At 41.6% G+C, this 23151-nt stretch overlaps 2 protein-coding genes across 9 annotated transcripts in view; one reads left to right on the forward strand and one right to left on the reverse strand.

The window, feature by feature from the left end:
- PPAT (phosphoribosyl pyrophosphate amidotransferase) overlaps positions 1–11337 on the reverse strand; it is a 43292-nt gene extending 31955 nt beyond the window's left edge. Inside the window, exon 1 of one of the 2 annotated variants that reach the window (XM_053941253.1) lies at positions 11015–11337. In XM_053941253.1, the coding sequence (XP_053797228.1) occupies positions 11015–11142 (128 nt within the window). In that variant the 5' untranslated portion in view covers positions 11143–11337. Of the gene's footprint in view, positions 1–10458; positions 10706–11014 lie in introns of those variants that run through there. The other variant, XM_053941254.1, reaches the window with a different exon arrangement.
- The window catches only part of PAICS (phosphoribosylaminoimidazole carboxylase and phosphoribosylaminoimidazolesuccinocarboxamide synthase), a 41526-nt gene extending 19630 nt beyond the window's left edge, over positions 1–21896 (forward strand). For 4 of the 7 annotated variants that reach the window (XM_053941244.1, XM_053941245.1, XM_053941247.1 and 1 more), the window contains 11 exons: positions 904–969; positions 1994–2184; positions 11719–11764; positions 12445–12642; positions 15471–15649; positions 16308–16487; positions 16579–16692; positions 18504–18587; positions 18691–18871; positions 19848–20006; positions 20673–21896. In XM_053941244.1, coding sequence (XP_053797219.1) covers positions 904–969; positions 1994–2184; positions 11719–11764; positions 12445–12642; positions 15471–15649; positions 16308–16487; positions 16579–16692; positions 18504–18587; positions 18691–18871; positions 19848–20006; positions 20673–20839 — 1565 coding nt within the window. In that variant the 3' untranslated portion in view covers positions 20840–21896. Of the gene's footprint in view, positions 1–903; positions 970–1993; positions 2185–10670; positions 10736–11417; positions 11454–11718; positions 11765–12444; positions 12643–15470; positions 15650–16307; positions 16488–16578; positions 16693–18503; positions 18588–18690; positions 18872–19847; positions 20007–20672 lie in introns of those variants that run through there. The other 3 variants (XM_053941249.1, XM_053941250.1, XM_053941251.1) reach the window with 3 other exon arrangements.
- The last annotated feature ends 1255 nt before the right edge of the window (positions 21897–23151 follow it).

Consider the following 23151-nt stretch of genomic DNA (forward strand, 5'->3'; position numbering starts at 1 on the left):
GTGATGTTTATTTGAGTGCTTGTAATAATTGTATTAATTTTGCTAAAGCAGATTCAATTTTCAAAATAGAGTTTGCCTCTATCTTCATATCAAAACCCCTCTGATCTAGGAGCCACACAGCTAATCTTGTGTCTGCTGTAAGGGTCCTCGTGACTGGCCAACTGCTTCAGACCTCAGGGCGCACCTGCCCCTGCTCCAGGCAGATTAGGTGCTGTCATAGAAGTAACTGAACCTCTGCAACTTAGGGTTCAGTGACTTAAGGTAAAGCAGAAATAGTTGTGATCGTTCTCAATACGTTAAATAGTTTACAACAGCACAAGTGTTAGTTGAGGACTTGAACCATTTCTGCAGCAAAGGCCAGGTGAACAGCTTGAGCAGAAACTGCTGGAACCAGCCTTAAGTCAGCTGTCCTCAGTCATGAATCAGAGCCCTAATGTGGTGTCCAAGGGCACCATCCAGTCGTGCATTAGTTGCAGCTGGAATGACAGCCATAGAGCTGTGGGATGACAGTTCTCCCCTGCCTCAGTCTTGTGCTTGATCACATTCTCGAGACGTGTATTTTCTTCCAAATACAGAAACTGAATATATTACTGCTCATTTCTACTCTATGAATGGGATATGTCAACACCAAGAATGTGGTCTACACAAACAACCAACCTGCCTGTTTTACATTTTAGCATGGTGGAAATGACTGTGTAATCTGTGAATGCTGATGCAGTGGCCAGTACAACAATAACCTTTCAGAAAGAAGTTTCAGTTATTAATCTGTTTGAGGCATTTGCCAAATAAATGTGTCTTGTCCTAGGGTATTTGCTTTTGTAGTATAAAACCTTTTGGTGTGTGAGTGACTTTGCCTTGAGAATCTTGACAAAAGGCTTAGTCACCTTGTTCTTCTCTTCTAAGTTTCAGTGGGAGATGCTACAGCAAACACAGGATCTTTGAGTACCAAGAGAAAAACATGGAATGATGGTAAGAGCCCCTGACTTTTAAAAGCATCTGTATACTGCTGTTGAATTGGATGCCAGATTCTTATATCCAGTATTCAAACAGTTAAAAAAACATAATCCTAAAACTTAACAAAAAGCTACAAACCAACATTCTCCTCTCATCCACAACAATCAGCAAAAGAAGAGTTCTGATAAAAATGTAGGCCTAAGGAAAATGGCAATTTATTTCAGTCCTCATCCCTGGTACAAATGAGGTAAACATCAGGAAAAACTTACTTGATTTATAAGAATCATATGCAAAGAAAATACAGTATTTAAAAAACAAGATATCTCAATGGTGTTGCTTAAGGGAAAGTAGGGACAGGCCGTCATGGATGTGATTTCCTCATATTACACTACTGTGTCTGTAAACATGTCTAATGTGGTGTACATAAGAAAACAGGTTAAGACAGTTGTGTCAAAGACAAGATATACTAGAGAACCATGGAGAGACAAAAATGATGAGAAGGATAGAAATATGTGGCATGTGATCTGATATGGGGAAGGTCAGCAGCTTATTTTTCTTCCTGCAAAACTGACAGGCCCTAAATAAAGTCAAACAATGAGTTACAAAAAACTTAGTTTTAAGGAGCTCACCACTATTTTTAATACCAAAATGATATTTACAGACAGTTGAAGAGGAATGATCTGAACATTGCATTTTTTTAATTCAACCTGTTTAGTTCACCACCACAAACTGTACTAACTCCATATTTAATCACTCTGTGTGATTGAATAGACTTTCATTTATTGCCTATTATGTAAGTACCTCTTGGAGAGGGCTGCAGCTAGGCAAAACTGAAAGTTTGAGATGTAAGTGATTTTTACAGGGTCTGCTGCATTCCTACTCTCCATTATACAATGATCCCTTATACAACACCAGGTAATGCCTGCCAAAAGAGTAGATCAGAAGAACAGCTTTAGGAAAATCCAGCATGTGCTAAACTTCAGTGTCAGCAGTTCATTGACTTGTGCACTCTAACCACGTACTTTGCTTTTGTCCACAGAGGTGTCACCTGTTCCACTTAAGAAAAGTGCTTCTGAAAACACCTTACTCCACTTCCAAAAACTATTAACAGAGAGAGTGCATACAGTAACAGAAGGCAAAAAGTTACTGTTTGAAAGGCTTTGTAAGCAGGAAGAAATGCAAGACCTCAACAGAACACAGCTGTATACCGATCCATCAGCCATACAACAGGTTGGTTTCACAAACTTTCTATGAAATTAACATGCAAATAGATTCTGTCAAATAGTATGAAAGGAAATACTTAAGAGTGTAGGTTACCCATATGAGTACATGCTTGCTTCCCTTTAATATAGTCACCTTCAGCCATTTACACTAAAACAAGGTGTGAGTTTCCATCATAATCCTTTACTATGAGGTTTTAGTGGTGATGTCAGTTAGTCGAATAAAAATATTACCTCAGCCTATATATCTTGGTTCACCTACATACCACAATTAGCAGCCGTAATTGAGAGAAGATAATACTTTAACTCAAAGAAAACATGTAGAGTTGAAATTTCATCCCATCATTTCCAACTACCATCTACATGGTCTTCCTAACAAGTTAGTCCTCTGCAATTAGCCAAACAGTTGAAGCCATAGGAGAACTTTCTTGTTAGGCAGGGCTGGTGGGGAAAATGCAACTCTTAACTCCTTAACCAGCATTTACCCTCATCCTGGCCTCTCTCCCTGCTTATGCTGGTGTGGGGGAATGCTGAAGGCTTGCGACAATGTGCAGCACTGAACTGGAGAATTCAGTGAACCAGAAAGAAAGTACACAGAATTGATGCCTACGTAGAAGGGGCAGGCATGAGTTATGGTCCCTGTTCTGTACTGGGCAAGGGTCTGTTATGTCCAGTAACCCACAGAAAAGATAGAAACAGTGTAGGGAACAATGACATGCATGACATGCTAAGAGACAAATGCCATATCGTAACTGTTACTCCGCAAAATCCTACCAGCCACTACTTCATTTTGTGGTTGTGTAAGTACTTTATGGTCTGTATTACATTTGCAGGGTTTTTCTTTCAGTGTATTTCAGCAAAACAACTTTCTGGATCTCAGTCATGTTTGGGCATAGACCTACACAGCCCGGCCCCATGTCAGTTCTGTGCACATAGAAAGACACAACTCAAGTCAAACAGTCAAGTCCTTATTGCAGCAGCAACAGCCACCAGGTTTATTTATACACAGAGGCCTAAATTCCATCCAAGTCCCTCCTCATAAAACTTTACATAAAAATATTACTGGATATAATGCGTTATTTCCTGCTCTATGCTTAATTATTTCCTAGTCAGGTCTGCTATGAGAGACATTATGAAGGCAAATACTTTCCACCAAGGTGTATTTAATCTGCCATTTGACTAGCATTTTTAAAACAATTCTGAGAAGTCAGGAGAGAGATTCCTAGAAAATAATAGTTTTTTGCTAATGTTAATTTATACAGTCACATGGATACACAATTTTTTTAATGTATGCTTATCTACCACTTTTCAAATTTTACACTAATTTCTCAGTATAAACCTTCTTTGGTTTGTAATACTGTCACCGAAACTATAATTTCCAACAATACTAGTATCATCATTGGCTTAAAAATCTTTCTTCTCTCTCTCTTTACAATGAGTTGGTTCAAAGGTACATCCTTGAACTTGTATTGAATTACTTGCATTCAGAAGTGTTGTCTTTGGAAGGAGGACAAGGTTTGCCCCTGCTATCACAGCAGTCAGGTATCCCTATAGAACATGCTGAGTCAGCTGAAGACCTCACCATTCCCACACTACTAAAATCACAGGTACTCCTTCCACATGTGAAGCAGAAAAATGTGTGATCCAACTCTAATACGCACCAGTACATTTAAAAGTTTAGTTCAATTAAATTATGATTTAAAATACTTGCAGTAACTGTACTGAAAATAATATGGGTACCTTACATGTTTTGCTCTACCTTCTGTTTCATGAATGCAAGGCTGAACTTGACTTGATAACTCATTCCAACAAGAAGATTCCCCTTTTCTCCATGCTACTCTGAGTAATCCAGTTCTTGCTGGATGCCCTATAAACCAGTTCATTTCACTAACCTCACACAAGACTAGCCCATCTAGTAAGAAAAAACCCTAAATGTTTTTCCTGTGTCAGTTGATGTAGCTCAGCAAGTTCCCAGATGTTCTAGGACTAACTCTGAACAGCTGAAAAGTTATTTTTGTTGCAGTGTGCCTCTCCTTTTAGAAGAAATACTAACTTGAGGGAAGCAGTTAGCACTGCAGAGATGACAAACTCCACTTTAAATTCTGCATGATGCACAAGGATCCAAATCTTTCCAAACCTTGCTGTCATTCAGTACAATGGCCCAAAAAAACCCTTTATCTCCTTCCAGAAAATAAAAAATAAAAACTTTTAATTCATTAAAATCAGCAGTCCTTTCAAGAATATGTATCTGTTTTTAAATGCTGATATTCAGGTGAGAAAAACACAAAAGCACTGAGGCAAACGATTTGCTGAATTCTTAGCAGGTCAGAGCAGAGAATTGCAGAGCACACTTGCAGTCTTTACTTGGAAATGATTCATGTCAACACTAGGTGGTAGACATGAAGCAAGAATTGACAGAAAAAAAAGAACACAAGACTGTTTACTTTCCAAGTAAAAGGCTTTTTTCCCTCAGAAAAGTTTTCAGAGAGTAGGATTTATCAAACAAATACCAAAGAAGGTGGACTTCCCTTTGTGTGGGATTCCTCTTCTATTCTGCTTTGTGACTGCAAAGGATAGCTTGCTTTTTGTAAATGTTTTGTCAGAAAGCTGTCTTCTGCCCTGCGGTTCATTTATTGTTGATCAAAGATGGTAAGAGATGTCAGATGTAAGATGGGGCATTTGGCATCATCTGATATTTGTGCACTACTCCCATTTATACAGTTAACAATTAATTTACTTGAGACAGATAAAATGATACCAAGACAACCTTTCTTCACTGAGGCTGTAGTTACAATTCCACGTAACTTTTTGCTTAGAGACAAAATTACCAGGAATGTTGACATTTATAATTCTGGTTGTCTAGGTCTATGATCTGTCTCTTTTGGACAGCATCCCAGGGGGTAGTGACAAAAGGCTAAATAGAATGTTGCTAGGACAAAGGTTTTCTCAAAACAGTCCCTTCAGAAATAGTATCAGTTAATCTAACTCATTCTCCCAGTGTATTTTTATATCCACTAAAATTTTGCTGTGGCTCTTCTGTCTGTGATCACAGCCTTACATTTATTACAGTCACACAATATTTAGTCCAGACACACTTATGGCCCAGTGACATGGAACATGGGCCACCATCTGACACATGCTAAATGGTTATGTGTAGAGAACTACCACAGGACTGCAATGGTTTGGGAGGAGAGCCTTTCTTAGACATAGATCCTCAACAGAAAGGCCAGACAAAGTCAACATGTCCATGTAACTGAACCTGGGAATCTTAATATAAATTAGATTATGAAAACATTTCAGCTTAATAATCAAAACCAAGTAATGGTGGCGAGAGCATCAATCCTATAAATAACAGAGATTTTTGGTCTTCTCCCTCCTCAAATATCTGCATTACTGCCAGAGGAGCATTAAGATTAGTGTAGGGGCAAATCTGTCTCCGCCCCAGTTTGCAAATGGCAATACTGAGATTTTTCAGTTGTAGCAGATACATGGAACTATTACCACTCTGACTTACATTAAAAAGCTTCATTCTTCTCTAAAACACACTCGTTCACTAAGATGAATGGGTCACTTTATACATCTTTGATAGGACTGTTGGAAAGTCCTCTGCATGCCCTTTTACATTATTCGAGAAACTGTTTGGGCCAAAGGCTTTGAGAATGAGCTTCAGGAAGCAGAAATGCTTGCACTGGTGGTGGATCCACAAGCACTATCTGCATCATTGGCTTTAAAGACTTTGCCTTCAGTCATCCTCTGCTTCTTATACAGCTAGGTCTCCTTTGTGTTGGCACAAGCATTCACATGGCCACGTGTCTACCCAACTGACAGAACTGATTTAAATTAAAACTAAACCAATAAAAAGCTCCTCCAAACAACCCTGGGGTTTTTTTGTTTTTGGTTTTTTTTTTTTTTTTTTTTTTTTTATAAATGGGAATGGTAATGTAAGACATGGCAGATAGTGAAGCCAGGAGAGTATATATGAACTGAACTACCCACTGATAGCACAGGTTGCTGCATACAACCTTCCCTCCATGCATGAGGCTCAAATTTAAGGTATGGGCAGACAAGCCAACCAAGCAATCCTGTGAAAATTACTGGGGAGATGTACAATGCCTATATGGGTGACTTTTCTACAAAGTACAGAAGAATGAACAGTCTCACCCCAGCCCTCTAGCTAGGTTAATGTAATGGGAAGTCTGTTGGCCACAATAAACATAACAGCTGCCCTCAGAAATGTCCTCTTGTATCTCATGTTTTGCACCATTTCCCTCCTGTTTTTTTCCACTCCTTATAACATTATCTAATTCCAGCTAGTTACTCCACATTCAGAGATAAAAGCTTAGACTGAACTACATTTGGTGACATGTACATTGAAGAGACCTCAACTTGGTTAGAATGAAATCTGGCTTCTCTTCACTTTCCCAAAAATGAGAGGAACCTGAGCCCTGCAGGATGTTACGTAAAACAGCCTAGCAGATGGGAGAGCTCACCATAGCAAAAAGGCCTTTTTCCTCCTCTCTTCTTGCAGGAGCAAGCTTTGCAGAATGTCATTAAGTCAGGCTGTCATTACCTGCAGCACACAATGGCCTAAAACTTGAACCAAGATAGAACTAAAAGAAGGGTTTTTACATCTGCATTCTGTGTCTGAAAGTACTCAGGAATGTTTTATCAGCACATAAAGCAAGAATGTTATTGTAAAATAGCATATAGACTCAGTAACTAGCTAGGCAAAACTCTTACTCTGTATATTCCTAGATATGACGAATTACAAAATTTGGTATTTAGACAATTAGGACATTTGACACTGCACTTCTTGCACCTGGGAATGAGGGATATGTTGAACTCATAATGTGTTCTTGAGATGAAAGGAAAAGATAAATACCTTACACACCAAATTATCAGGATCATTACCTGTAGTATATCTGAGTTCCTCCAAAAATTCCCATCTAAATACTATTGCAATTTTAAGCTTTTTGATTGAAAGATTCAAAGTGTAAGTCACAATACCAATGGTTTGCTAAATAGCCTTTTGAAAAACCCCCGTCTTGTAGCCAAATGTTGTATATAAAATGTAGATGAACACTTTGATTATGCTATATTGAATGCAGGTATTTGGAAGGATGGCTAATAGGAAGCAACCAGTGACTTTACTGGATTAAAAGAGAAGTGTCTTACATCGGTGATTATCTCGGTTCTGTTATATGAGTTTTAATAATAGACAGTAACAGAAAAGTTATCAAAAAGTGCACTGGCCAAGCCTCCACTGATAACAAGTTCCATACACAAGCCCAGCTGAGACAAGGAATATTCCCTGACTTAATGGGACTTCCACCTTCATAGAAGAGGGCTTTTAAAGACTTTCTCTAAAAATGAGTACAAAGCTGGTACACTCAGGTTTCAGTACACAGTATTACTGCCAAAAATATTTTCCAGAGAATTTTGCAAAAAGTTAACATAAATCACATTTCTTCGAAGATTAACTTTGCAAATTTGTCCTGGTCAAGGACTCAAATGACGTCTAATAGATTTGTAATTCAGAGTAACTCCTCCTCCCTCACCGCCCCCAAGAAAATCCTCTCCTTACCAACATCCTCTGATTTTATTTTGGCATGCTGTCAGTGCATTTTGCAGTGACCCTGTTGTTTGGCTTACAAAATGCAGAGATGATTTAGACCATCCACTTTTAAGCCTTGTTAATGTTGATGCCAGAGTAACATGATTTGCTTGAGCAGAATTAAGTTAATGAGCATTCACTGCTAACATAGCTGTAAAATGTTACCATGGTGTCAAGTTAAATTGATAAAATGTTATAAGTGTGTTGAAGGCCTTGATTAGACTGTGAGTAAGAATATACTGGTTTTTGTTTTAATTCACAGTTCACCATTATAAAGTCAATAAAATGCTGTGTTCTAACTTCTGCTACAAAGGAGTGAGAATTTAAGCCCCAACAATTAGCAGCTTTTTAATTATTAAAAAAAGTGCAACCCCAAACAACTTTTAAAGTTGTTTCTGCTAATGTCACAACAGTGAAACTACAAGTTTATCTTCTGTCTTTGATTATGAGCCTACTTGTGGGCTCTCGAACTTTGCTTACATATACACATCAATTTTTCATGCCGAACAGTTTCAGTGAGTGAAGCAGCAAGCACTGCTCATACACACCACTGAACACATGTTTAAATATTCTGGTTGCTTGATGCAGCGTACAGAGTTTCAGTTTTTCAGCTGCAAACATCCCCACTAAAGAAAATCTCTTCAATGCCACAGTAATAAAAACTATCAACTCATTCTTGGTCATTTATCAGAAACAACGAAGTCCTTCACCTTGCTGCAACCAGCAGCAAAGCACAAAGAATTTGTGCTGCATGTTTTTGTGGCATCTAACAAGTACTCTGGATTTTTACACATACAGGTAAGATTTCAAAGATTAGAAATTATAACATGTTCTCCCCTTTGTGGCCCAGGAATCTCAGAAATGCAGCTTGATACAATGCCATGCTTTAATATTCTCAATTTTAAAATCTAAGACAAATTAAAGGTCAAATTCTGTAGTTTGATTTATTGTACAGTTCTAATTTCAATATAGAAGAACATTCTTATATCAAAAGGCAGTAATCATTACATAAATATCCTTTGAAGAATATTTATTAATTTGAAGGTGATGTCTAAGGACTGTATTTTCTAGTGCCCAGTCAAATTTCTGTTAGTCACTCAGGCCTGACTTGGATGGTTCGTTAATATTTACTATAACCTTTTTTCATATTTAGTTATTTTGAAAGGCCTGTAGTTAAGAGAAATGTCTTAGTTTTCATGGGCCTAATGCAGTTTACTGATTCAGTTAATGCTAAACTTTAACTCTGGTTTTCAAGAGACATTCCAAAAAGTAAAAAGAAAAACAGCTGTTATCCTATTACTTCCTGATTGGGATGCCAGCTCTTCTACCCATTGTAATAGGAAAAATGCAAGGAGAGAAACATTAGCAAAGAAAATAGGAACATCTCAGCTGTTGAACAGAATTTTATTGAGTGCTTGCAAAGGTATACCTAATGGAACAGACTGTTTCACTTTTACAGGTGCAATGTTTATGCCTTTAGGAAAGCATCCCTTAAAATTTTTGACCATTACTGAGTTAGATCAGAATCGGAGATAGTGCTTATATGCCTCTAGGTGTGTAGCTTCCTGTAGAATTTGTGAATGAATGATTAATTTAAATCATAGTATAAATATTGGTGTGTACAGTTGTGTCCTCCACAGGGGATATCTGATATTAAAAAGCTCAATCAAATTAAATATATTTGTCAAGTGCCCATCAAAGAAAAAAAAAATAAACAACAAAGCATATTGAAAAGTTGAAATAAGGTTGCAATGAAAATTGAGATAATAAGATGCAAAATAATGAAAATACATCAATCATTTTATTTCCACCTAAATACTCGAGGTCTACCAGTGCAACTGTAAGCACAAACAAGGTAAAATTATTTCCAGCCTCTGAAGAGGCTGGAACGATGCAAGCTAAAATGAGACTATTGTTTCATTTTACATGAAAACCATGGTGTTGTTCCTGGGACTTTGGCTGTATCACTCCAAATAAAAACATTTTTGGTGGACACTGGCAAATATATATACCTGCAGCTGAAAGAGAATTATTAGCATACGAGAGTCAGTAGTAATGCAGCATTTTACCAGGAAAAGTAGATGAAACTCTACTGTAATAAACATAAAATCTCCATGTAAACGATTTTGTATTGTTGGTCCAAAACCAATTTCAGAGCAACATTTGCATGTCTGTGACCTCAGAAATACAAAGAATGTATTTTATCTATTCAGTGCATGTGTACCTACCCATGCCCAGGTTACCTAGGTAGCCCACCTACCTAGACTGTCAGGACTGTATTTACTTAGCACACTTTTTCCAGCTGTGAAATCAAGCAGAGCAAACAGGCTCAGCATGTACTACTAAACGAGCTTGTGCGCGCCTGGCTGTGCATGTGTTCCCATAAGGACCACATCCCTTTCTGGCACCACTGAAAAAATGATTGGTATATGTCAGTCCATAACATTATTGTTTTGAATACCAACCAAATGGAAGCAGAACCCAAACTTCATTCTGTAGCTCTGCATCCACATGGATGCCAGGGAATCAGGTCTGTTGTACTTTGCCGTAGATATGTCAGGTAGAAGTTTTACTGTATCATGATGATAAATCTAAATCACTACCGCTAGTAGGAGCCTAAAAACGCTTAAGAACTGCTCAATTTCGGTAGCCTCGGATTGTGTGACTTACACTTTAAGGTGAGCATCTCGAGAATGACGGCCGGGCCTCGCCGCGACTCGGGCAGGAGGTCACCGCTCGGCGTGGCCGGGACGGGGCTGCGGGCGCATCCTGCTCCGCGGGGCGTACTCCCCCTGCCGCCCGGGGCTCATCCCCGCCGCCCGGGACGCGGCCACGCCGCGGGCTCCGCGCAGGGACGTGGGAACGCCCGGGCCGGTGACGCGGGTCCGGCAGCGAGAGCGGATGCGACTCAGGCGAGATGCAGCCGAGGTCCAAAGGCGTTCGACAGGTCTCCTTCGGCGGGACCGGCCCGGGAGACAGGAGGCGGAGGGGTGTTCCTTGCACTTCGCCTCCGGGATGCTGCCGGGCTGTCCGCCGGGACGGAGCGGAAGGGACCGGTCCGGGTGCTCCCCTCCTCTCCCAGAGCGCTCCCGCCGCCGGAGACCCGAGGCCCTCCAGGCTGCACGTGCCGCCGCACGGCCCCGAGCAGCCGCCGCGGCCCGGTCCGACACCGAGCCGCGTCCGGGCGGCCCCGTCCGGCACACCTCGCCCCCCGCGCCCCTCTTACCTGTGCTGCAGCCCCACCAGTCCCAGCGTGATTACATGGGGCACGTCCAGCTCCGTGGGCCAGGCGCCGGAGGCGATGCAGCCGAACACGCCGCACTCCTCCCGGATGCCCAGCTCCTCCAGCTCCATGGCGCGGGCAGCACGTGGTGGCGCAGCGGCCCCGCTCCAGCTCCCTGTCCCAGTCCCGGTCCCGGTCCCGGTCCCGCTCCAGCGGCTCCCGCGCGCTGCTGCCGGCGGCTCGCTCAGCCCACAACGCCGCTCCGCCCGGAGATCCCGGTGGCCCGCCGGGCGCCTCCCGCCCTCATTTACATACGGGGGGGCGACACCGCACCCCCGGCCCGCTCCGCCGCCTCGCCCGGCCCCGCCTCCCCTAGATTCCACTCTGCCCGCCACCCCGCGGGGCGCACCAGGCCGAGGGGATGTTTGCCCGCGGGGTGAGGGTGCGGGGGGCCGGTTCCCGGGCGCGGTGTGACGCCCGCATTGGCCGGGCAGAGGGCCGGGGCTGTGTTTGCACGGGACGGGGGGGTGATGCTGCCGGCCGGGGTTCGCTCGGGGGGCTCGGCGGGGCCGCCCCGCGGTGTAGGGCGGCGATTGGCGGGCGATGTCGCGGCCCGCTGCCCGGGCTGCCCGCCCCTTCCGCCGGCCCCTTCTTACCCCGGCGGCCGAGCCCTGCGGTGTGCGCTCAGGCTCTCTCTTGTGCCCTAGGTGCCTGCGCCCGCTCCCGCCGCAGCCATGGCCCCCGCAGCATCAGGTAACCGAGCGGTCGTCGGGGGTGGGTTGGTCGGTCGGAGGTGCCGCTCTCGGGGGGCCGGTGCCCGCTCAGCGGCTTGGGGTATAGGTGCTTGGGGACCAACTTTTTCATGGAGTGATTTTATTTTTTTAGGGTTTATTATTTCTTTTTCCGTGGGTAGTCGCTCGTACGCGAGGGTGGGCACGGCTGCAGAAGAGGTGGCGGGGGCAGCTCCAGGCGCAGGATGCGGGGGACGGCAGCTGCCCCGCGCCGCTCGTATCGCCGAGCTCCGGGATTGCCCCGAAGTTTGAAGAAGAAGAAAAACAAAAAAAGAAAAGCGGCGGGGCTCTTGGCCGCCGCGCTCAGGCGGCAGCTCCCGGCTGCCAGCGGCCGTGGGGGCGGCTGGGGCACCGCCGGAGCGGCCCGGCCGCGGCTGGCGCGGCCCCCGTGGCGCCGAGAGCGCCGGGCGGAAGCCTTGAGCGGGGCTTTCGCCCTCCCTTTGGGGGGAACGTGACCAAATCGCTCCGTGGGTTGGAGCTCAGGGAGCTCCTCGTGGTCAGGGACCGCAGCGCAGGTTCCTGCTGGATCCCCATGGACTAGAAGGTGGTGGCTTTGCTTGCGGAAGTAAACAAGTCTTTGCGATGCAAAAATTTTTTTTTTTCTGTTTTTTTGTGTTTTGTTTTGGTTTTTTGTTCCTCTAGACCTGAAACTTGGCAAAAAAGTTAATGAAGGTAAAACCAAAGAAGTGTACGAGCTACCAGATATCCCGGGATGTGTTCTCATGCAGTCAAAAGACCAAATAACGGCGGGAAATGCAGCCAGGAAGGACCGAATGGAAGGGAAGGCTGCCATTTCGAACACAACGACAAGCTGTGTGTTTCAGCTGCTTCAGGAAGCTGGTCAGTATTTTAAAGGCAAACTGTGTATGCTTGTATGTTACAGACATTATTACGAAACAGTATTGTTTTATAAGAGAGTTTAACCAGCCTTGAGGCTCTTGTGGTTTTTTTAGTCTCTTTTTATTAGCTTTTAATTATGCTTTTCTCTCTGGTACTTTAGAGCTGGGTGAGTGACTTGTTCATTTGGAACATGAGAGTATCTGCAGTAATCTAGTGTTGCAGATAACTGCAATAGTTTCTCCTGCTTGTTTGGACACGCCTCTAATCCCCTCCCCTCTGCTTTTGTCAGTTCTTCCATACCCTACACTTCCTTACCTGTAACTCTGGGCTGGATGCATCTGCCTTGCTTTACTACATCTGCATGCATAGAACACACTTCTAGCTAGTGGTACTACAACACTATGTCTAGGCATTGTGAAATCTGTGTATGTAAGCTGAAACATAAAATCAGGGTGTCTTTTCCCTCCCTCAGTTGTGTGTTATAGCAGTATAAACTTCCTGTAAGCTTTGCACATAACACTTGTGAGGACCACATTGCAAAATACGTTTATCAGTCTGTATTGAATGTATCAGGACTTTAATCTTTTCTTTAAAAGATTCAAAGCATTTCTGATGCTAGCAGTGAGTTTTATGGACTACATAACTTAAGTCACTCAAGTAAGTTTAGTACCACATTTCCAAAAATGGAGCCAGTAGCTTTGCTTTGAAAAAGCCTTTTGAAGTGTCTTTGACTGAGTAGTTGGCAAGTTGCAAAGAGGAATTCGTGCTGGTGGTGAGTCTGCTAACAGTACTAGAATACAGGCACTAGTAAGCTTAGCTAAGATTGGTTATAGCTGTGTGCTCCATGTGCTTTGAAACATTTGCACAAAGATTGCTTCAGGCACCAGCTGAGTTACTCTGGAATTTGTAGTATCTGTTGTAAGGTATGGTGATATCTAACTGTGAAGTCCTAGCATGTTTCATTTGGGGAAGAGAAAGATGGTTTCTCTAAAGTTATATCTTTGTCTCAGCCCATATTTTAAGAACTACTTAACATATACAAGTAATTCAGTGTAATCCTGAGTCACGGGCTTTCTTGGGAAGTCTGTTATGCATACACTACTAAGAAGCCTTCTAGGTATTTGATTATTTTTGCAGTTGATTAAAACTTCTGATTTTCATTTAGGAGCAATTAGTGAGATGTTTTGCCTAATTCTTGAGTGGCAGTAGTTCAGATAACAATCAAAATACTTAATAACCTACAGATGTGCACTTTTAACATGAAGAAGCCATTCTGTTGAACTCTCAAAAATTCATGAGTGGCTTGTACATAACTTCCACAGGTGCCATGGAAAAAACATGCAGAGTAAACTGCAGCTGCATTTTAAAGCAACAAAAGAACTTTGAGGGTTCTTCTTCAGTTCCCTTATTTCAGTGGTGTAAATGCCGATAGTGGGAATGCCTAATTGTAGAGGGTGTTTGTTTGCCTTGCGCAACTCTTCTTTACCTACTCTTTCAGAGGTGATGATTTACGAAGCTCTGTTAAAGTTTCTCTCCCTTTTATAATAGAGCTCATGTCAGCCTAGCAAAAGCACATATCTGCATGATGAAAAATGTAGTGGTGAACTGGACAGGACCTTAATGTGCATTTGATTAAATCATTCTGCCTTTGAAGGAAATGCACCAAACTTTGAAGAGTTAGAGTTCATATTTTAAGACTTTTTGTTTCTTCCTTTATGTTCTGGAAGTGGAATGGAATAGAACTGCTTGGTTTGACTGAGTGCAACTCCTTTCCTTCTGTTTCTGGCAGATGCCGACTGGGCTTGGCAGTTGTCTTGCCCTGGTCAGGTATGCAATGCAGAATCCCCAGGCAGGTGCAAAGGAGAGCTGCTTTATTGCAAAAACCAGGCCTTTTTAAGCAGTTAGCCCATTATCAGCTACATAGTTTTAAATCATAACAAACATAATTCAAACAACCACCATAGCCCACGATGTGGACGCACAATGGTTATAGAACTTGTTTTTCTACCTCTAAGTCAGCTGAGACACATTCCCATAGTCCTTTTCTACTTAGCCAAAGTAACAGGCCTGAGCCATGATTTTACAAGGCCTTCCTTCTGTAAGGTTTTACCTATCTGCAACAGTCAGGGAGAAAGGTGGGACTTTCCTCAAGAGTGAAATTGAAAAAAGAGCCATTTTGCACTTAGGGTGCTGATCTGCATGTTGGCTGTCCCTGTTTAATATGGGGTCCATCATCTTACAATTATGTAGGAAGGTTGACTTGTTGCAGCAGGTTTTGAGTGCACATGCTTCTGAATGTCTTTTGCCTAATGCACCAAGATCTAGTGTCCTAAATAACTTAGTTTGTGATGAAAGGGAGGACAAAGCCATTCTCTCTGCCCCATCTGCTTTTATTAAGCAAAGTAGTAAAGACTGTTGTGCTCTTGTTACTCTTTTGTAAAGCTCCAATTACTGTTCGATCTATAATGAATCTTTCACCAGAGAACATAGTTGGGTACTTGGTTGCTGCTAATTATTTTTTTAAACAAACAAAACATTGTGAAGGATAGATATAATTTTTTAAGGCTCTGTGAACAAAATTATTTTCAAGAATAGGATTTCTGAGTTACAAGTGAGTGTTGTGTGATAAAATTGGCAAAACTGATGACTTGTGGAAGATACTTGTCTTTTGCAAGGCTGGAGTGGGCTTAAAAAAGAGATTCAGTGTGTCCCTTAAGTCCAGGGAAGAACAAGATTCAGATGTGCTTAAAATTAAAGATGCTTGTGACTATTGTTTTAACTGTGGAGTGTGCTTACTGATGGAACTAAGCTGCCATCTTTTTATTTAGGAATCAAAACAGCTTTTGTCAGGAAACAGAGTGACACAGCATTCATAGCAGCTCACTGTGAAATGATCCCAATTGAATGGGTGTGCAGAAGAATTGCTACTGGCTCCTTCCTCAAGAGAAACCCTGGTGTCAAAGAAGGATATAAGTTTTACCCACCCAAAATTGAGATGTTTTACAAGGTAAGTTTCCTTTTTGGTGATGTTAATCTAACTTAAGCAGAGCTAGAGTTCTGTATTATCTCCTTTAAAATGCTGACAGATAAAGCAAGTAGTGCTAGTGGCTGCCCAATCATCTCACTATCAGTAGTTTTGCCATTCTAATGTTTTCTTGCATTCTTGTCTAAAAGCTATTTTGTCCCAAGTCCATACAGTAGTGGCTTACAGTGCACTCAAAGAATAACAAGCCAAGCTGTACTGAAAATTAGAAAATGTAGGTATAAGGGCTTTTTAGGCATAGGCTTAATGCATCAGTTGAAACAGAGGTGTTGATATATTGAAGAAATTAAACAGTGGTTGCATGGTGAGGGTAAGTAACTAGCTAGTAATTTAGGATTCTGAACTCCTTTGGGAATGTGTGTTGAAAGATGTATCTGGTGAACTGTAATCTAAAGTATTTGTGGTGTACCCTGTTACTCTTAAAGATGGCCCGGTGTTAAGTGTTTTCAATGTCACTGTCACTTTTTAAATGCTAATCATAAAATACTAGTTTGAAACCTGTATTTGTTACTAAGGAAAAAAAAAAAAAACAACACAAAAAAACCTTGTATCTTTTAATGGCTATTTTCCTCTTATAGCAAGCTTAAATTACATCATATATTTGTTCTGTTTTTTTTAACAGGATGATGCTAATAATGATCCACAGTGGTCTGAAGAGCAAATAATTGAAGCAAAGTTCTGTTTTGCTGGACTTACTATTGGCCAGACTGAAGTGGATATTATGTCTCGTTCTACTCAAGCCATTTTTGAGATCCTGGAAAAAGCATGGCAGCCCCAAAACTGCACTCTTGTAGACCTGAAGGTATAAGAATCTAATTTCTCATTATCCTGGTTATGACAGGAAAGATAACACTGTAAAAATTACTAAAATAGGATTCTTACTGTCTTTTTAGATTGAATTTGGTGTTAATGTGCTGACAAAAGAAATTGTTCTTGCTGATGTTATTGACAATGATTCATGGAGACTGTGGCCAGCAGGAGACAGAAGCCAGCAAAAGGACAAACAGGTGGTGCTTCAATCTTTACCTTCTAAGTGAGCAGGGGAGAAGAATGAGAAAGTAAAGCCTACAGTTTACCATCTGCTTTCAGAGTGGCTTTTTCTAGGTGGTCTTACCTTGTTACAGAGTAGTTTGTATGGTCCCTCGTGTCCAAGCCTGTTCTCATTAAATAGTTTACCTGGTTTATGGTAGAAAAAAAATCCTCTGTCTGTATGTCTTCAGCTGGAATACCCGACAGCACAGTCAGGAATACCTGACTGGAGCTATCATAATGAAGTGTGGGGTTTCCAGGAATTATAAGGATTTCTGACTTGCACAGATAATAAAATAGTTGATAACAGATTGGTGGGGAGAATAGAAGCTTTGGTTTCCAGGTCTGCCTCCAAGTTTCTCAGTTTATTCAGAGATTAATTATGATTATCCTCTACTAGTAGAGATCTGGTGATACTTAAGAAGGAGTTGCAGTACAGATGCTTTTCTTTGTTATTTATTTTGGTTAACCATGAATTCAATAATGTTGCCTCCAAAAGTGTTGCTAATAGACTATGCCCACATATGAGGCCTGCAGACAAGTTTGAAACAGAACTTGTCCTATATTTAAACTTAGAGCATTTATACTTCTCAAATACCTCTGAATTACCAGATGACTAGTTATGAAGGAACTGGTTTGGGAATGCTGGTGCCAGGAGTTTGTCATGGTTGTTGGGAGTACAGAGACCCTGTGAAAGAAGGTGTTGTAGGCCACAGGGGAAGATTTCAAACTGTACATGGCAGGAAGGGTATTAATTTTAAATTGGGAAGAAAAACTGCTCTGTTGTTTACTTGACCTGAATTATATAGTAGCATGCTTGAGTGAATTGCTCTGACAGTCCCCTAACATAAGGTATGTGATATCATGTAGAACCTAGTTGGTACAGTGCTACTGCAGGCAATCATGTCATTACAAATCCAATTTTAAAGAAGTTGTATGTTTTTCCTTAAATTTTTCCTGTGGAAAGCTTCCAAAACCTTAATACCCCTGTGGCTGAAAGTCTTTTGTGTTGTAAATGGGCATAAATTGCAGTGTAGAAGGCTGCTTATGCCTGGAATTGCTAGAAACTGTGCAAATATTTCATTTGAGGTACAATAATAATTCTTTCCAATTATGGTAGCAAAATTAGTCTTTTGTGTACCCAAATCACATTAACTTTGTCTGCTGGTTTTGGCTGGGGTAGGGTTATTTTTCCTGACAGTGGCTAATATGGGGCTGTGTTTTGGATTTGTGCTGAACACAAGGTTGATAATAAAAAGATGTTTTTGTTATTGCTGAGCAGGGTTTACCCAGACCCCAAGGCCTTTTCTGCTTTTGGTACTGACACACTGGCGAGGAAGTTGGGGGTGCATGGGAGGTTGGGAGGAGACACAGCTGGGACAGGTGACCCCAACTCACCAAAGGGATATTGCAGACCGTGTGACATCATGTCAGTATATGAAGTGTGGGGGAAGGAGGAAGTGGTTATGGAGAGATGTTCGGAGTTGATGGTGTTTTGTCTTTCCAAGTCACAGTCATGTGTGCTGTGGCCCTGCTCTCCTGGAGATGGCTGAAACCTGCCTGCCCATGTACAGCAGTGAATGAATTCCTTCTTTTGTTTTGCTTGTGTGTGCAGCTTTTGCTTTGCCAGTTAAAATGTCTTTATTGCAACCAATGAGTTTTCTCAATTCTACCTTTCAGATTCTCTCCCTGATCTCTGGTAGGGGAGTGAGTGAGAGGCTGTGTGGGGCTTGGCTGCTGGCTGGGGTTAAAGCACAACACTTCAATGCTTTTATTTTCCTTTTTTCAGTCCTACCGGGACCTGAAAGAAGTGACTCCTGAAGCACTGCAAATGGTTAAGAGAAACTTTGAATGGGTTTCAGAAAGAGTGGAGGTACCTGTTTTTATGAACATCACATCTAGACTCTGATAACTGTGTGCCTTCAGTCCTGTTGACTGCTTTTATTTCTCCCCTCCCTCTCCACTCTTTTCTCTAGTTGCTTCTAAAAACAAAGAGCCAAGGTAGAGTTGTGGTGTTAATGGGATCTTCTTCTGACCTCAGTCACTGTGAGAAAATAAAAAAGGCATGTGCAACCTTTGGAATTCCTTGTGAATTAAGAGTGACCTCTGCTCACAAAGGGCCAGATGAAACCCTGAGGATCAAAGCAGAATATGAAGGTAAATGCCAAGAAATATTGATTTGGATTGACACAGCATCATGTTTCAGAATGACTTGGCAACTCTAAAAGATGGATATGGGGTTTTTCCATTTTTTGTTAAACAGAACACCAAGCTGTGTTACAATTGTGTTTCACACTTGCTAGTAGTATGACTGCTTTAAGTAATTTTGGAGTAATGTATTGTCCTACTGTGCTGCCACACCTTCCATTACTCAAAGTCTAACGTCTGCTTTTATCCCGGTATTAGAACTGCTTTGCCCAAGCCCTGATCATGTTAATTGATTTATTGTAGTACCTTGCTGGTGATGTCAACGTTTCTGAAACAAGGCAGGACAACATTTTCTCTAGCTGACTGAATATTCTCATGTGTTATATTAGGCAGATGTTGCTCCCACCATGTTTTTTCTGTTTGATGAAAACATTCTTGCTTATTACTTTAGATGCCATGAGAAAAAGATGCTTGCTTTAAAATACCCTCTTTGCCAAGAAGACTTAACATCTCTTCAAAAGTATTTATAGCCAGCAGAGGAGATACAAGAATTATTTATTTCTGTGGGAGTGTACACATTCTATGCATACCATTCTACTTGGTGAAACTACAGATGTAGTAACTGTAGTTAAAACACTTAGAGGTAAACTGTTTCAGATTTAAGGAGAAGAACACTTACAGATGCCAGAGGTTTAATGGCTATAAAGCTAAGCAGCACCTCTTCCTCTGATGGAGACTTCCCCTCAGAGGCAGAGTAAGAAATGCTACTTTCATCTGTGTGTGGTAAGCATAGCTGGGATTTAAGGATGTAAGATTTCTTAGAAGATATTTCTGTTGAAGGAGGAAGTTGGACACAAAATATTAGTGCCATGTAATGGAATTGAAAAGATAACTGCAAACACAGTTGTGAACTTAATGTGCCCATGAAAGTAAGTGGTAGAGAACAAGGTGGATTGCTTATCTCTGAATGTCTTCCTCCCCACAGGAGATGGAGTCCCAACAGTGTTTGTTGCAGTAGCTGGCAGAAGCAATGGTTTGGGGCCAGTAATGTCAGGTAACACTGCTTACCCAGTTGTCAACTGCCCTCCGCTCTCAGCTGACTGGGGTACTCAGGATGTGTGGTCCTCTCTCAGACTACCCAGTGGTAAGATGATCTTCAACTTATGCTCTTGTTCTAATCTAGCTCTTTTTTTTGTTGTTGTTGTTGTTCTACTGTACACACATGGGGCAAAGCATTGGAAAAGCAGCTGGATCAGTACCAAGCGAAGTCTGTGGAAATATGTCACATACAGGCTTTGACTTCTTAATGGCAAAAAGCCCAACAGACAGAGCAAAGATTACATATGAATAATCCTTTAAAAAAGTAAACCTTGGCTTATCCTTGCTAAACATTTTATTTTTAAATTGAAAATAATATTAATGGGAATTTAAGTAATTGACTTTTGATGCATTTTCCTTATGATCAAAGATCAAATAGTATCTTTCTCAACAATCAGTGTAGGTAAACCTCAATGCTTAACTATTAATCCAGTGCATTTTTATCTATATTATTTTTGCTAGTAACTTGAGTGAAGGCCCAGAAAACTGTTACCTCTTTATAAGGGAGTCATTTGCATGATGGCTTTTGGTGTGAAGTGCCACAAAGCAGTCATATTAAAAGTAATGGAACAAGTGACATTTCACTGGCTTTAAAACTGGATCATGTGGCTCCTGGAGGCTGAAACAAGCCTTGTCTTAAATTGCTCTTCAGAGAAAATGTTTTGCTTGACTATAAACTATGCTTTAGTAAGGGGCATTCTCTTTTTTGCAGGTCTTAGCTGTCCTACTACTCTGTCACCTGAAGGAGCTGCCCAGTTTGCTGCCCAGATATTTGGGTTAAACAACCATTTAGTGTGGGCCAAACTGCGATCAAACATGTTAAACACTTGGATCTCCCTGAAGCAGGCTGACAAAAAACTTAGAGAGTGCTCCTTGTAAGTCACACTAACGAGTAACTGTTATTAGTTACACAATGATAATGGCGTGTGCATCTTCATTCGTATTAGGATTTACCCCTGGATGAGCTCAAAAGTCCTGCATCATTTCTTGCAGAAGAAAGCATTGTTAGAGCAGAATAGAGGGTTTGTTGTGTTGTCATCCTTCCCTTGTGTATTTTTTAATAAAACAACTTAGTAGAGATGGGGAAGTAGTATTTTAGGTACTCTTTCTGTTGCTCCAGAATGGTGCTGTTCTGCTTTTTAGTCTATACTGTTAACTACAGACTATGTCAAGAGAATGATTTGGTGCAATCTAAATAGAATTCAACTAGTCTGCATTTCTGTAACAGTAACATTCTTCCATAGTATGAATATATGTCTTGAACTAACTGAACTGGACTGCTGACAAAAGCCAGTGTTGATGCTGCTCTGCTTGCAATGATGGTATGCTTTCTCTAGCAATAAAATGGCAACATATGCTGTATTAATAGGAAAAGAGTGTGGAAAAATGTTTTAAGACCCTAAAATAAATACATGCCTTATTTTAAAAATGTATATACATACATGTATCTTTTTTAAAAATGTGTGTGTATATTTACCTCATTGATATCTTTTGGAATGATGTGATCAAGTTGACTCCAATTTGCTTGTTCATAATAAGCCATAAATACAAATGGCTTGAGTGACAGGTAACCTGGCTTATTGGCTGTTTGCTCCAACTCTTGCCTAGTCCAGGCTTTGTCCTTGCAAATACTAGGCAGATCTACCTTCAGTAGTTCTGTAGGGGCTATGTGATGATGTTTGACTGTCTTCATACACTTCAATAGCTATAGCTATTCTGTGTCTATATTTCCTCACTCTGTTTCTGTGGAAATTTTACTGAACAGGGGAACAAATACTAAAGCAACAAACTTCTGGGGGGAAATCTAAGCATGACTTTCTTGTCTTTACACACACCAGTCTTCTGAGTAGGTAAGATTCTAACAAATATGCAATTACTCAAAGTATGTAACACCTATACTTTTACAATTATAAATAAACTATTGAATGCAAATCTGCTTCATGGAGATTTATTGAGTAAGTACACTCAAAAGTAGCTATCAGCTGTGGTATGTAATTTCAGGACCGCAAATTAGGTAATAATCTTGTAAGAAGCTTATGCACTAAAACCTGCATGGAACACTATTAGGTGACAGCCTTCTGAAAGATACTCTGCTACTTGATTGTCTCAGGAGTGTTGCTGTGTTCATGAAGTACTCCTCTGTGATGGTGTGGTAGGTCAGGCTTGCTCTGTAGTGTGAGTAACTGGATTAAATGTTGCTGTTGGCCTTCTTCACAGGCACTGACCACATATTAAGTGTATCTGTATAGAAGAGCTCTAAGCAGTGTTTACTTAAATGCAAGGGTTTAAAATTGGTCAAAGCTTATCCTAAAGTAAAAGAATTATAACTCTTTTCTTAAGAATTAGGGCAGTTGCTTTTCTAATTAATCTCTAAATGAAGTATCAATAATAGTGAGGATTCGTGAAGAACAAAGAGGCTGAAATTCCTTTGTGGCATGATCTAGATGAGGGCATTTAGTCTATTATTAGCAAATTTGCAAATAACATCAAGTTGGGTTGGCATGTTTATCTGCTGGAGGGTAGGAGGGCTCTGCAGAGGGGGCTGGATTGATGGGCTAGGGCCAGTGGTATGAGGTTCAGCAGGACCAAGTGCTGGGTCCTGTACTTTGGCCACACTAATCCTGGGCAGCACTACAGGCTTGGGGAGAGTGGCTAGAAAGCTGTCAGAAAAGGACCTGGGGATGCTGGTCAACAGCAGCTGAACATGAACCAGTGTGTGGCCAGGAAGGCCAATGGCATCCTGGCCTGTATCAGCAATAATGTAACCAATAAGACTGGGGAAGTGATGATCCTCCTGCACTGGTGTGGCTGCAGTGGACACTGCTGTGTCCACTTCTGGGCCCTCACTTTCAAAAGGACATGGAGATACTGGCACATGTCCAGGGAGGGGCAACAAGGCTAATGAGGGGTCCAGAAAACGTGTCCTGTGAGGAACAGCTGAGGGAGCTGGGTTTGTTTAGCCTGGAGAAGGCTCAGGAGGGACCTCACTGTCCTCCACAGCTCCCTGAAAAGAGGCTGTAGTGGGGAGGGGTTTGGTGTCTCCTGCAGTGAGAGGACAAGAGGAGATGGCCTAAAGCTCAGACATGGGAGATTCAGATTAGATATTAGAATTGCTTTTTCACTGTTAGTGTTGTCAGGCATTGGAATAGGTTGCCTGGGGTGGTGGAGTCACCATCCCTGGAGGTGGTCTA

Source organism: Vidua chalybeata, chromosome 4 (genome assembly GCF_026979565.1).
Source record: "Vidua chalybeata isolate OUT-0048 chromosome 4, bVidCha1 merged haplotype, whole genome shotgun sequence".
Lineage (NCBI taxonomy): Eukaryota > Metazoa > Chordata > Aves > Passeriformes > Viduidae > Vidua > Vidua chalybeata.